The sequence below is a fragment of the Danaus plexippus genome, assembly GCF_018135715.1.
Source record: "Danaus plexippus chromosome 3 unlocalized genomic scaffold, MEX_DaPlex mxdp_25, whole genome shotgun sequence".
In the NCBI taxonomy this organism is placed as follows: domain Eukaryota; kingdom Metazoa; phylum Arthropoda; class Insecta; order Lepidoptera; family Nymphalidae; genus Danaus; species Danaus plexippus.
Genome location: NW_026869844.1, coordinates 3,159,090 through 3,174,025, shown reverse-complemented (window position 1 = coordinate 3,174,025; position 14,936 = coordinate 3,159,090). Strand labels below are relative to the sequence as shown.

At 28.3% G+C, this 14,936-nt stretch overlaps 1 protein-coding gene across 1 annotated transcript; it reads right to left on the bottom strand.

Annotated features, from left to right (window-relative positions):
- Window positions 1–12,240: 12,240 nt before the first annotated feature.
- LOC116779609 (uncharacterized) lies at window positions 12,241–13,776 on the bottom strand. Its single transcript, XM_032673994.2, has 2 exons — window positions 12,875–13,776; window positions 12,241–12,797 (listed from the first exon to the last, which is right to left on the bottom strand). Exons 1-2 carry the CDS (start codon window positions 13,703–13,705, stop codon window positions 12,387–12,389), a joined length of 1,242 nt encoding a protein of 413 aa, XP_032529885.2. The 5' UTR covers window positions 13,706–13,776; the 3' UTR covers window positions 12,241–12,386.
- Window positions 13,777–14,936: the final 1,160 nt, after the last annotated feature.

The following is a 14,936-nucleotide window of genomic DNA, read 5'->3' as shown; positions in this document are numbered from 1 at the left end:
AATTGATACGTGTTTTATGTCGGATATACCTCTGTATATCTCCTTATTTTGAATTCATTTTTCAAGGAAACTTCAAGGATTTCTCAAACTTTTAAAAGTTCTTAGGTTTACTAGTGAGGTGCTCAGAAGGTAGGCGTAACAAATCGACAAAGGCAGTTACAGAATATATTTTTTAATTTTATTAGGCTTGATTTGTAGAGTAGACAGTCAAAATATAAGTAAAGAAAAATATTATTGAAAAATGAAAGCTGTTTTAAGGAAATTAACTTTTCTTTATAAAATCAAACAGCCTTATCCTAAAATAAGCGGTATTAGTCCTATCACGTTTCTGTGACTTGTTGTCTTTACAGTGCAAAGATAAATTGCTTTTCAGGATTAACTGCTAGACGTAATTTAGATTAAGACTCAGCAAATAGAATTGTTAAAAATACAATCTACTTCTATTATCAAATTTAACGGACAGAATAACGATATGACTATTTTGCTAGTACGAAAAAAAAATATTTATATCAATATTAGAAGTCAATATAATGTGGCAGCTTCATTTTCTATACATAATTGATAAAATTGAAATACATTATACAAACAAAACATAATTTATTCATTTATTTATCAAAGACAAGCAGACAAATAAATTAGGATTAGCTAATTATATCACAATGTGATTGTGGAATGAATAAAAATATTCGTTGTGATCTCATAAATTTTATCCAAGAAGTGTAAAGCTATGAGCATTCAATTTAATTTATTAGTTTATAATCTTTATTAACCTATTATGGTTAATATTGATATATTATGGTGGTGGCCTGGAAATTAAAAGATCCGCCTCTCATACGAGAGGGCGCGGGTTCGAAACCTGGCAAGTACCAATGTGATCTTTTCCGAATCATATGTACTTTCTAAGAGTATTTAGACACCACTGACGGACGGTGAAGGAAAACATCGTGAGGAAACCTAGTCTTTTAATTTCAAATTATAAGATTGAAATCGCCAACCCGTCTAGGGCAAGCGTGGTGATTAATGCTCTAACCTTCTCCATGTGAGAAGAGGCCTTTGCTCAGCAGTGGGCTCTTGTAGGCTGATGATGATGATGATGAACCTACTCGTATTATGTAATAACTGTAATTGATAAACATTTTAACCCTCATTAATTAAAATTAAATGACCACTTGGAATAAAAGGGATTTTTAAATTCCAATTAATTATGTGTTTTTATTACTAAGTCAAGCAAAACCTATTGAACTTATACCAATTACCAGTGCGAAATTTACTTTATTTATACGTATAGCAAACTTTATTTAACTGATAACTTGTCACGTAGTGATTAACTTGGTCGTCAATTGTTTTTAGCTTCCGTTCGTCCAAATGTCTAATGAGGTATAATTTCTGTATAAATATCACATTCAACAGTATTTACGTAAAAAACTAAATATTTCATCAAAGTCATATGAAACAAATCTATCTAGCATGATTTTAATCTAACACACTACTGTTCAGCTGACATCATCAATAAATATTGAATGTACTATCCATACAAGTACAGAGCTGTTGTCGATTATGGAATTTTAATTGATTTTGGAGTTCATTCCTATGTTGAACAGAAATTAAATTCAGCTATTCATGATGTTACTGCCGATATTCTGCCAATATCACTTGAATATTTTTTTTTGTACTTAGTATTCGTTGGAAGTTTTTTTTTGTGATACAATCTAATTCGAATTTTAGTTTCAAACAATCTCTTAAAAAGTTATAGACGGTTTTTTTAATATTTCTTATTATTATATATAAATTTGGTAAGACATGACGTTGTTGAACACGAGAAAACTATAAAAATGGGATTTGAAAATCCACTTTAAAAATTTAAAATAATATAAATATGAAATATCAAGTTATTAGTACACTATATTAAGTTTCTTTCATATATCTCTTGATAATATCAACATAAAACTCCAGATATAAATAATAAATTATTTATTAGTGCTAAAAAACATCGTTCTTTAATGACGCCATTAACAAATCATCACTGGACATAAATTGATACTTTCAACCTTCCAAAATATGCATGACATAGTATCAAAACATTCTGCTCCTGGATTAAATGTGTTGTGTTTAAATATTGTCTGATGAACATACACAAAGCGATTTCATCAAATTGTCTTTGTTTGCAAATGAAATATTTGTATCACAGTATCATTTTCAGAATATATATATTCATAGGTATTAATTTAGACGTCCTATTAATGTTCTAGTCTATAAGTATTCATCATTTTTAAATATGTACGTCGTAAGAAACACCATTTACTTATTAAGACGAAGAGATTCATTCTTTTTTGGTTTTACACCGACGATGTAGCAAAACAGCTTGTTTTAAATGTAAATTAAATACTGCCTTTATTATTTAATTGCTTTCGGTATAGCTAATTTTTGTCAACCTACTGTCAAGATTTTTTTTGTGAATATTAAGGTTTAAATATAACTGTTAGAAGGTGTAGCTAATGGTTGTACACATTAGGGATTGATGACATCATCTGTGGCAGGAAACGTGCGACGATATCACTTATTTATGTGTGTATTAAATTATTTTACTTATAACGTTTACAATAAATATATTAAAAAAACTTCAATTCTTGAAATGAATAAATGATTACTAAAAAGGCAAAACGTACCTACTCTACTCACTTCACTTAACTACTTACTCTACTCACTTCACATTAACTCTACTTAATATATTGATTATATTGTATTAAGCATCGTCCGTAATGTCCTTTATTTATTAATATTCTTATTTATTCATTCATTTCTTATAATGACATACACAAGCACATATCGTAAGTAATATTTAATATGGCTTAGCTTTAGAACTATCCGTATTAACTTTCATTTTATACTCTACAACCTTCTATCAGCGGTATTATCCTTGTTAACTGTAATTATTTCAGTGTGAAAAATGTGAAGCCTTCATATTTAATCTCAAGGAGCTTAACAGTTGCAGAAATTTATTTGAAAAATCCTAAAGGTTTCAGAATTGACTTAAGTAATATTAAGTACCTTTCGTCCATTCGATTATTATAAGAATAGAAATTGATACATCATACGTGTATTGAAGATATCTCTTTAAGTACTTGTTCCACAGATTCTATTAAACTTTTTTTCCAGAATACCTTTTAAAGGTGATTTTCGCCATCAATTTGAAACATGTATATTTTATTCTGACATATAATACCATCAATCACAAGAATAAAAAAAAAATCTATACTTAATTATTATTAATCAGTCCCTTTATACACTTTAGATGATATAAAATTCAATTGTAGACATAAATAAATTTAGAGTTTTCAGAGAGTTTTTAAAAACATTTCATGACTCAGTTAAAAATGATTATTAGATTCCGTGACATGAAGGGAAGAGTTCTCGGGGAAATATATTATTGGCTTAATAAGGCAACGCTCGAGTTATATTAAATAAGTAAGGAAATGAATTTTTCCTAGGTCACATCATAAAAAACATGTATTATTTCTTCCAACATATTTTATTAAAGAAATAATAATCAAAAGCGAGTTTTTTAATTTAAAAAACTTATAAGATTATAGCTATGATAAAATGTTATTTTATTTCGTAACCAAACAAGGCGTAACCAAAAAAAAAAATGGGAACAACAGTAAAGAACCAGATCGAGAGGAAAGACGTATAGTTCAGAAAATGAAGATAACGAGACAGAGAAAGGGAAAGAAATAACTTAAGAAAAAAACACAAAGTAAATTGTATTTAGTGTTTACGTATTCATAGTTGGAATCATGAAACATGCACTCAAAATATGGATAATTGCGATGATTATGTAAGCCATGAATTGTTTGAACTATTTTTGTGATAGTATTCGTTTTTTAATTATAATTTCTTCTCTTTGTCTTAGTTAAGACTCTATTGAAGTACAATTTAAATACTCCATTGTTTAAATTACAGAACTAGTTTGTTATATTGGCACAAAGCTCCGAGTGAGATCGAAGATTCGATACAATTAACTTTGTTGATTATCCAGATATTGATATAAACTATTAAGATGTATATTTTGTGCGTAAGTATAAAAGTAATAGGAAGGACTTAGTTTTTTGCTACCAAAAATAATTTACAAGCATATGAAGCACTAAGTCCTTTATTTCTCAAAACATGTGAAGAAACCATGTATAAACACCGCAGATTTTTTTTTAAATAGCTATGTCATGAGCTCAAATAAAATGAGGAAATTCTCAAAATTTCTTGCTATTTAGGGTAAAAATGACATTTATAATATTGAACAAGAAATTTGTTGCATAAATAAATACAAACCATAAAAACTATGACAAATGATATCAAATGTAGTAATGGGGTAGATTATTGTACGAGAATTATTTTCTCAAGATTATTCATATATCTTTCTCGAATATCCAATTTCCATACAACAAAACCTTGCTTGATGAAGTATCAAGGAGAGAGTAATTCGAAGAAACAGGATGTAAAAGGCATTTTGAATCCCTGTTAAATGTGATCTCCATATTTTTAAGACAAATTTGTTTATCCAAAATCAAATTTTGAAAAAAACTAGACTATTTCCTTGTTACCATCATACAGTAAATAATTAATATCATTTGAGTCTGTACTCAATTAATAAAGACATACATTTTGACAAGCACCAAGTTTCTCAAGATCAGTTTAGTGCTGATAGGATAATTTATTGACTCAGCAGTGTAATCCTCAGAAAAAAAAATTCATGATATTGTAATGACATTATTATAATAATGACTTTGTCTTGTCAAATCCCAAAAAAAGTAAAGTTTGTCAATTAAATCAATATAATTAATGCTCCTTAATATTTCTTGTTAATTAAAGAAAGTTAAAATTATTTTTAAGTATTGGAAAACAAAGTTATTGAAATTTTCTTTTGGATTCGATTTATTATCATTATTTAAATCATTAATAAATTTTGTTTTTATAAAAAAAAAGAATTATAGGTATTATGATCCTGGTGTCTTGATCCGACACTTTCATCACGTTAGACCGAGGTCACGTTTCGAAAAGTGGGGAAAATGTTAAAATAAATTAATTGAAATGTAAAAAATAGTTTAACTTCAGTAATGTACACGCGAAAATATTATATTACTCTACAATTCTTTGCAAAATTCTTAATGTTCGTCTAATACTTTCCTCAAGGAACGGCTCAAATAATAGGGATGATAAGAATTATGTGACTACCTACAGTTAATATATAAATAAAACCGTGGTCTTCTGATACTTCTTTTTTCAATTTACGTTATTTTTATTGTCAGAATTCATTTGTCTAATGATGATTTATCATAATTCTATTAAATCATCCTAAAAAAAAGTTTTCGCTTAATTCAGAGGCCTTTCTAGAACGTGACAAAGCGGGTGTCTTTTGCTTAAAAAGGTCTTCTTGCAAATAAAAGGAGTGAATTACTGCCGGGGCAGTTATCAAGAGATGCTTTTGTATCCTTTTGTCCCCTCACTTATTTTTAATATTTCTAAAAAAGGTACTTCATCATTAAGAAATTACGATCTTTGAGGAGTAAATGAACATGAAATTATGTACACCGTGGACATTTTATTTGTTATAAAGTATTTTTTATTTTCTCCAATTATTAAAATTTTATCATTTTTTTATTACACTGGACTAAATCTGGCCAATAAATTGTGTAAAATAATTGTGAATATAAATCATAGTTATTCTTTTTAAAGTAACAAGGTATAAAGTGCTTTGAAAGGTAAGCCACATTAAAATGAGACCAAAAATTTTATAATCCTTAAGTTATGTTTTGAACATTCAGGAGTGAATTATTTGTGTGAATTAAAACTATTGTTATAAGTTCCTTGTTGGAGTTGGTGAAACTAGCATTCTATAATATATTTTCGAGTTCAGTACTATATCACTATATATCAAATTACAATTTTGTTTTACCGGATTGAAAAAACTTTGGAGATGATTTTTATCCACTTCGCTAATCCCTATCTTGAAATTAATACTCTCTATTTAAATAACTAGTCTATCGTGTACTATTTATCAAGGTTGTATACAGAATACTAATAAATATTATATCAAGTTTATGTTGTTAACAAAACTAAATGTTTTATTATTTTTATTTTAATATATTCTAATTTAGTGGATTCCCTAAATTATTATTATCTATAGCTGATGCTGTCATCAATGGAAGGGTAAAATTTTCCACATAATGCATTAATATAGTTTTATTTTCTACTTTATTCTGTGCTACGCCACCTAAGGTATCTTTCCAGAATTGTGTGACAGACCGTCATTGCTTATCAGCAACAACGGAATAGACGGAAATTTAGCCACAAGAGACGTAAATGGTACGTACGTTCCTTACATCTTAGTGACTATTTGTATAAAATTATATTTGTTATGTAATGTCTTAGACTATCGAGACTCCTTATTTTTCACTTAATAAATAACAAGTAGAATGGTGGCGTTTCGTAGAAGTAGTGATGAAGAAGGTATTTCTTTAAATCGCAGACGCCATAAAACAAGATGATAACACATCTATACATACCACACTTTTGAGTTTAACTAAATTAATGATCCTCAAAAGTCTCTACTTTAGACATTTGTAATAAATTTATCATAAAAGTTTATATCATAAAACACATTTCTATTTTTCATTTGATTATTTTTAGAATTTGCAAGTGGAATTCTTGTTTAAAAGTAAACTTTTGTTCAGATTACTTTTCAAAATTACATTAATATATTCCAAATTTTTTTCCAATACTCACAACCACTTGTCAATATCTAATTTTAGTCAAAATTGTTTATAAAAGTTTCTAAAAGTTATACAGGTCGGTTCGTTGCCGCAATACTTAAGAAAGTTTGATTGATGGATGGATGAAGTCAAAGTTTGTGTGTGAGCAAAGCGTGAGATATTTGAAGCCTTAGAGTTTTACTGAGGGGATTGTTTTGTTCAAATATCGCATGGAAAAATAATATTAAATTACCACAAATCAAAGTAACGTAAAACTTTCTTTTATGTAACATTTTTTTGTTAATTATAAACTATTATATTGTCATCAATCCCTTGTTGTAAATAGATTTTTTAACAGTTCCATTTCCCTATTATAATAAACGTTCTAAGTGTAAAGAACTAATTATAAAATTCCACCATAAAGTAATTATATTCCAGAATGAAATGAAATCTAAAATATTAGATATACTGTATAACTTCAATAACCTGAGATTCCATATAAACTTGCGGTAGCCTGAGACTTCCATAATCCGTTCCGTTCTCAAAATTCGTTCCTAGTTGACGGCTGCCTTTTATAAAGTCAGCGGATTCGCTGTCTGCTTTTTAAAAAATATTGTAAGGATATATCAGATAAGAATTTTTAAAACTTTAATACATTAGTTCATTATATTCAGTTTTTAGGTCTTATGTAATTTTTTCACGAGCTTGATCCACGTGATTTTTTGTATAAAATAATATGCTGTCTAATACTTTATGCTGTATTTCTATTACAGTATTCTTTATTCATAAGAAAGTTTCATAGGCCTGTCAAGAACTAACATCAGTTCATTCTTGGAACGTGCGTCGAAGGCAACCCTAGCAGGCTCGTTTCAAATTTGGTTAGGCAGAGAGAGGAGCTTGGACAGTGGAGGTGAGCATTTAACGCGCGTTAGATAGGGGCCCTTTAAACCTACACCTGGGTCGCAAGTCTCAGGCACTGTTGAAGCTCCTCTCCCTGCAGAACGATGGACCCGGTACCCACACGGTGAATCAATGGAATGCTGAGAGGTTTCGTCTCATACTCTTACTATACAATGAGATACAATACTAAGACTTTCGCGAATTATCATTAAAGTAAAACTAATATTTTTCGGATTTACTAGTTAAAATAATAAAATTCGCGTAGTAAATCCGAAAAAATATTAGTTTTATTTTACTCTTACCATACCCCAAAATGTTTCTAAAAAACAAAAAATCTTTAATAATAATTTTTATTAAAGAATCATATTATTTGAATTATACAGATACTGATGGTGGCTTTCTACACACACTATAAACAAACCATCGACTTATTCAATGGAAGTATTACGTTTGTGAGAATATTACAAATGCGGTTTCATCTTGTAGAGAATATTATAATAGAAAATGTAATAATTATCAACATCAGCTCATTGGTACCCATTGCTGAGCAAGGCCTCTTCTCATATGGAGAAGGTTAGAGTATTAATCACCATGCTTGCTCAAGGCGGATTGGCGATTTCAAACTTATAATTTGAAATCATAAGGCCAACTTTCTTCAGGACATTTTCTTGACTGCCTGTCAGTGGTGTCTAAATACTCTTAGAAAGTACATATAAGTGAGAAAAAATCACATTGGTTCTTGCCAGATTTCGAATCCGCACCGTTATGCATGAGTGGCGGAACTTAACCTCCAGGCCACCACGACGCGTGGAAAAAGTAATTGACAATTTTATATATACATATATATTAAATGTTCGATGACCCTTTTATAATTCTTAGTACTACAAACATGAAAGTTTTATATAATCCTTGTATGTAAAAAAATAATTTTATTTTATTTAACATTGTATTATTTTATATTGTCAAATACCTAAGCTTATTCGTAGGACCAATTACGATTACTGACCATTTTATAATAATTGATGGGTGTATAACCTTGGTTTTTACTTTGGGTTTTTATACTTTGAAAAAAAAAGAGAACAGATCGGTAAAAAGGTTAAAGAAGTCATCGATAAACTTCGGGTAAAATGTTAAATAATAATATTGGGTTAGTTAAGAAATTTGACTTTTGACAATTGACTTGATTAACATTTTTACTTAAAGGTCGTTTTAAAAATTTAGATGGCCGTGATTAAGAATTGGAGGTACATGTTTAATTGAATTTAATTAATACTTGTGTCTGGATATCACAACAATATTTGCATATATTAAAAAAGTATGGAATTTTAATATAAATTAGAGAGAGATATTTCTTAAGTCTATTATTTTTTTATTTAAAATTTAATTATTAAAAAAAATATTAGCAGACCAAAAAAACATAATTAGTACGAGCTTTTCACAGAAATACTAGACCTGTAATAAAAATACAATTTCAAAAAGATCTAGACAATCGAAATGCAATATATAGAATATTTATATAGTGAAAAAGATCGTATTTACGTACCTTGAAAGTAAATAAAGAATAACTTGGAGAACCCATAAATAAAAATTCAAAGACTTCTTTTACACAAACTCAAATACAATACCGATAAAAGCGTAGAAAACTCAAAAAAGTATCTGCTGATTTTGCTGTATCATTTCCATTTCATAAATGGTTACACAGCTTGGGGACCTCTGTGAAAATATTTGAATACGCAATGAACTGATTCTCGATGAACTCGTGCTACCGTGGTCAGCTCAATATTATTTTGGATCAATGATTATCTCATGTCCAATATTGATGTTGTACTTGAATTTCGTGCACATTTGCAACACCGTAAAAAAATGACCTTAAAAACAAACACAGTATATGTATATGTTAATTCAGGCCAGTTTTAAATACTTTCAAATTTTTTAGTATTATATCTTTTCCAGCGTTTTAAAGTCACTAAGTGAATATGATCATAATGTTACATTAGTTTTCAATTAATATAAAATAATGAAATATTTTTTTGAAGCTATTCCGTTGCTGAGCTATGTTTTATGGAACAGAAATTTGTAAAATTAAGTTGGATACATAGATTTTTACATAATATCTTAACGTAAGATGTTTCTCCTTCTTGTCATGTTATCTGTATTCAGTATTCTGAGAATGTTTCTCGTTTAAATTATTTCGTTTGTTATTCTTATTGATGCATTTAAAATATGTAAATTTTAAATAAAGAAGATTTATATATATTTAAGTACAATCATGGAATAGCTTAGAAATTTACTGTCTTTCCTTGATCGAGAGATGTTGAAGCCCACTTTTGGTTCGAATTTTAGATTATTATTACAGGTGCAGGTGTATTTTTTTTAAATATTTAATTATAGAACACTTTTTTACTATTTTATTACCGTTGTTATTCCGTGTGTGATTAATAGCTACTCTTTTTTTCACAAAACTTTTATCTTGAACAAATATCGAGGTTAATACGAAAGAAAAGTTCTCCACATTAAAAAAAAAATCAAAAAACGATCCATAACCGTCTCTTAGGATAGTGAAAATTTATTTAAGGTCTAAAAAGAGATATCAAAACTTATAAATTAATATCCTCGAACCTTGCTATAATGAAATCTAGATGGAAATCTCTATATCATCGATTGGGATTTTGAAAACAGATTTCTTTAAGTTGGTGCTGTAAACCTTGCCGAGAAACAATTACCAAGCCGAATGGAGATTTTCCGTATCAAGAGATAAATATTTTTAAACTATTCTCACTGAAACGAGATAATTGTATGCCAGTTATAACATAAATCTTTATAGAAAAATCAAATTGATTGCCAAATATGATTTTATATAACTTGATATCAAGTTATTAACAATATTTATGTACAGAGAAAGTGATCTTGAAATCAATCTTCTTTTTTATTATTTTAATTCCATACAAGTAGGGCATAATTTAATCATATTGTTCTTTTGAGGTTATCGTTGAAATAGATTAACCCATACAAACTTATAACTTTGTAAATAATATTAGCAAAAAGCTTATGTTTTATAAATGGAATAAAATTATGAGGAAAATAGAGACTAACATCATTTTGTAAATATAACTTAATCAGAAGTCATTTCCCAAATTGTTTCAAACAAACTGAACGGAGGTAAACTCCGCAGCTTAATGCAGAGAAGTTAATTACAGTCCCGAGTTAATGTTGAATTGTAGGTAAAATGGACACAGTAATTTTCTCTGATACATAAAACGGTGACCGCAATTTGTGAATCCAAGGACCTTGACAAAACACATCGATTAAAATTTAAATGCTTACATCATCACCATTTATACACTTACATCACCTTAAGCAGTATTTGAATATATTGAAATAAAATTATAGTAAAAGCAGTAAACAATTTTTGTTTTCTTCCAAAATCTTCAAATTCCAAAACTCAACTCGCTCCACAATAACATTTATTGAACAACATCAAATTTAAAACACAGTCATGGGTCACAGGTCCCAGAAAAATTAAGAACATTCATATCCCATATTCAAATTAAGGCTCTTGCTTGGAGGTTTTTGAATACCTCTAGTCAACATGTTTGGTAATGTTTGTTAATAGTTAGTAATGACAAGTCGGAATTGGAAGCGTCATACGCTATGTAATAATTCGTCCATTAACTGTCGCTCCTGTAACTTATATTATAAATGGTACAAACAAAGTGTAATGAGAAGATTTCCATGTAACATTCTTACATTTTACTAAGAAATCAAAGACAAAACAACTAGTTTTTGTAATACAAATAAAAAAAATTTTGCAAATTAAATTTTATTGCCTTTAAAACTTTGTCTTAGTATATTATTTATAATAATAATCAAAATTTGACTCTTGAAAAAAAAAATCTAAATGATGATAAAGTTAGTTTTTATTGGATATTGCTATGAGATGAGTATTAAAATATTAAAATACTGTAACAGAATTCATATACAGAATTCAGTCCATAACTTTTTTATAACACTCAAAATTTATTTAAAACAGTTCTAAAAAAATTTATCAGGACATATTTAAAATTAAATCTAATAACTCATCAGTTCTGAATATGTATTTATATATGTTTTAAAAATGTTTATGTCCTTAAAAAAATTCATTTAACTGATTCTTCTGGTTCTTGTTGAGCTTAGCAGGTTTTACTTTCGGAGCAAATGAGAAAATATTGCACTTTGAAACGAGTGAAGGAAAAATAAATCTTCAACGTGCACTGGATTTTCGACTTACCACTTCTACCATGGCTCATATTAATAATTTACGTGTCATCCATAAAGCATTCTCACCCTGTTCTAAAACCATACAGGAGCGTTTGTAAGGTTCTAGAACTTAGAATTTAATATTAATTTCCTGCCAAATAGAAAAACAGCAATGCTAAAAGGGAATATTTATAAAAGTGAAAACAATGAAGTTTAACAATAATATATAAAGTTTTATTAGCACAGCAAAAGAAAGTGAACTATAATATCTTAATTCGTACACATACCTAAGTCTTATTTAAGATTGACCACTTGAATCACTACCATATTTTTTACACCGTAAGAAATATATTTGGCCTAATTAAAATAAAGTAAGATTTACGTAAACGCAAATGCAAAATGTATTTTCACTTTTACACGTAGAAGGATGTATAAATACAAAAGGTGAAAGAAACCGAAGATATTGTATTATAAATTAAAATGAAAAACTTTTGTCGTTCTAAGGAGTTAAATAATTCCCCACTCCAAATAGTCATCAACTATTCCTTCAAACCTTTCAACAAAACTGTCGTGAAGTTTTATTTTCATATCCGTTACATTATCTTTAAAATCTGGAACTTCTTCTTCTCGTGTAAAACAAAATGGCAATCCGTAAAAGGCCACTAGAAGGCCTACTTCAAGATGATCTTCGAAATCATCCAAAAATATATTTTTTGGGTAAATTTTATCGACGTCAATTTTAAAATAATTAAGATAATTCCGCAAAGTGTCGTGATAAATATTTTTTAAATAGGTCATGTGGTTTTTACGAAATTCTCTGTCTGTACAAATATAGAAAAAGTATAAAAGATCAAATACTGGAGATCCCCAGAAGATCAGTTGGTAATCGATGAGGATAGCCTCAGCTGATTCAGAGCCCTGAAAAAGGACGTACATTTTTATAACTATTGCTATAAAAATTTAAGCAATTTATATAAAATGTAAACATTACTTACTTTCTCTTTAAATAATATGTTGTTTATTCTAAAATCAGAGTGACATAAACATTTTACTGAACCTGTTTTTCCTTGGAAGTATTTAGGTAATTTGTCACATATTTTATCACTGAAATTCCTTAATTTCTTTTGAATGTCACAATCGAAATATTTTACAATATCATTACTTAACATTTTTACTAATTCTTTCATGGAGTCATTAACTTGTATAGGACTTTGAAGTTTTTTAAGTTTGTTATAACAATAGTCACTTTCTTTATGTTCCAATACAAAAGATAAACCGTGGAATTTGGCTATCTCTTTAATTGATGCAATAGCAAAACTTAAACTTACAACATCCATTCTATTGCGGACTTCAAACCCTTTTTTACTAAGGTTTTCAAGAATGATTGCATCTTCATTACTCTCGTTATAACTATTGACCATTTTAAATCTTTCACTAGAAGGTATGCCAGCTTCGTCTTGTAAATTACTGTAAACCTTGCTCAGTTCAGTGTATACTAATAGTTCATTCTGGTAAATAGAATTCACATTTAAAACACTTTCAGTTGGATTCATTTTTATAGCTTGCTTAACGAACAAGTTTATCTCTTTGAAGCCTTTAGCAGTAGTGCCTTTTACATCAATTTCATATAAATCTCCAAAATAATTTCCACCGTCTGTTGATAATTTTTTTATAAATATTTCATAAGACTTATACACTTCTTTTGCAATTATTTGTTCTAAAGTTTCTTGGACACTTCGATTCATTTGTTTATCAATAACCATTTCAGCTTTAGGACATTTCCGTTCGTGTACTTTAGTCAACATAGCGTTATTATCAGTTCTCATTGTTAATGTTATAGCTTTTTTAAACGAGAAAAATTAAATATGTTTCAGATTATTCTTAGGTAAGACCCTTAACAGTGTAATGAAGTGCAGCGTGCCTTGTTATATTTATAAGTAACGAGGAAAGAATTTGTATTTTCTGTGTCATGTTCATAAAGTTCGTCGTCCGTTAGGCTAGGTTCATAAAGAGACATAATTTTATCTTGTATTGTATTAATTTATTTTGCCATCGCAAAATAATTGTTTTTATTGTAATTTATATTTTATGAATAGAATTAAATATAATTATATTGCGATATACATTATTTTAAATGTTATTGGTGTTATGAGGAATAACTAGAATAATATGAGCAATTATACAGTACTTAAAAAGGAAAATTTTAAATTAAAGAAATGTAAAAAAATGATCAATACGTTTCTATTTGTTATAAATTTTTCTAATGTTTATATTATACACAAATGTGATGCGCCTTTAGTGTTATGCTGATAGTAATATCATTATAATCTGATCAAATATGAAAACATAAAACCTAAATTTGATTTAATTAACACACAAAATATTTATTGTGGAATTTTAGAGATAAGTTAATAATGATGTTATGAAAACAAACCAAATCTTATCTGGCGGGCTATTTTTTAACGCTATATATAAATTTATTTCCTTTTATAAAATAATTTTTTATTTATATTTCTTATAATAATATAGTTTCATGTATTTGTGTGACAAATTTCTCAATTATGCAAAAAATTCCAATGCATTTGAATAAGATTTTTATTAAAAATTATAATAACTGATTGTTCCAATTAGTGAGTTATCTTGTTCCTGCAGGAAATGAAATATTTAAAACTGTATATGTCATTCTATGTCAGTCAATAATATCCTACTGCATAAAAACCTGGGGTGGTTCATCCCAAACACACCTAATTACTCTGAAAAGAGCTCCAACGTGCTCTTATGAAAGTCATGCTTGAAAAACCGTATTATTACCCTACGACAAACTTATAAGCCAAGATCCTAAGAGTACGACACCTTTATATTTTGCAAGCCGTTGTAGCTACTAACAAAATAGTATTAAATTCCTCGGTATACAAAAATACAACAAACCGCAGAGTTATGGCACCAAGTGTTGTATCCATGTTTTCAGCACGATTTTCATCTTTTCTTTTTTTACCTATATTTACAACAAAATTTATAATATTTGCGATCTGAGGAACCTTTCACAAAGAGAAGTAA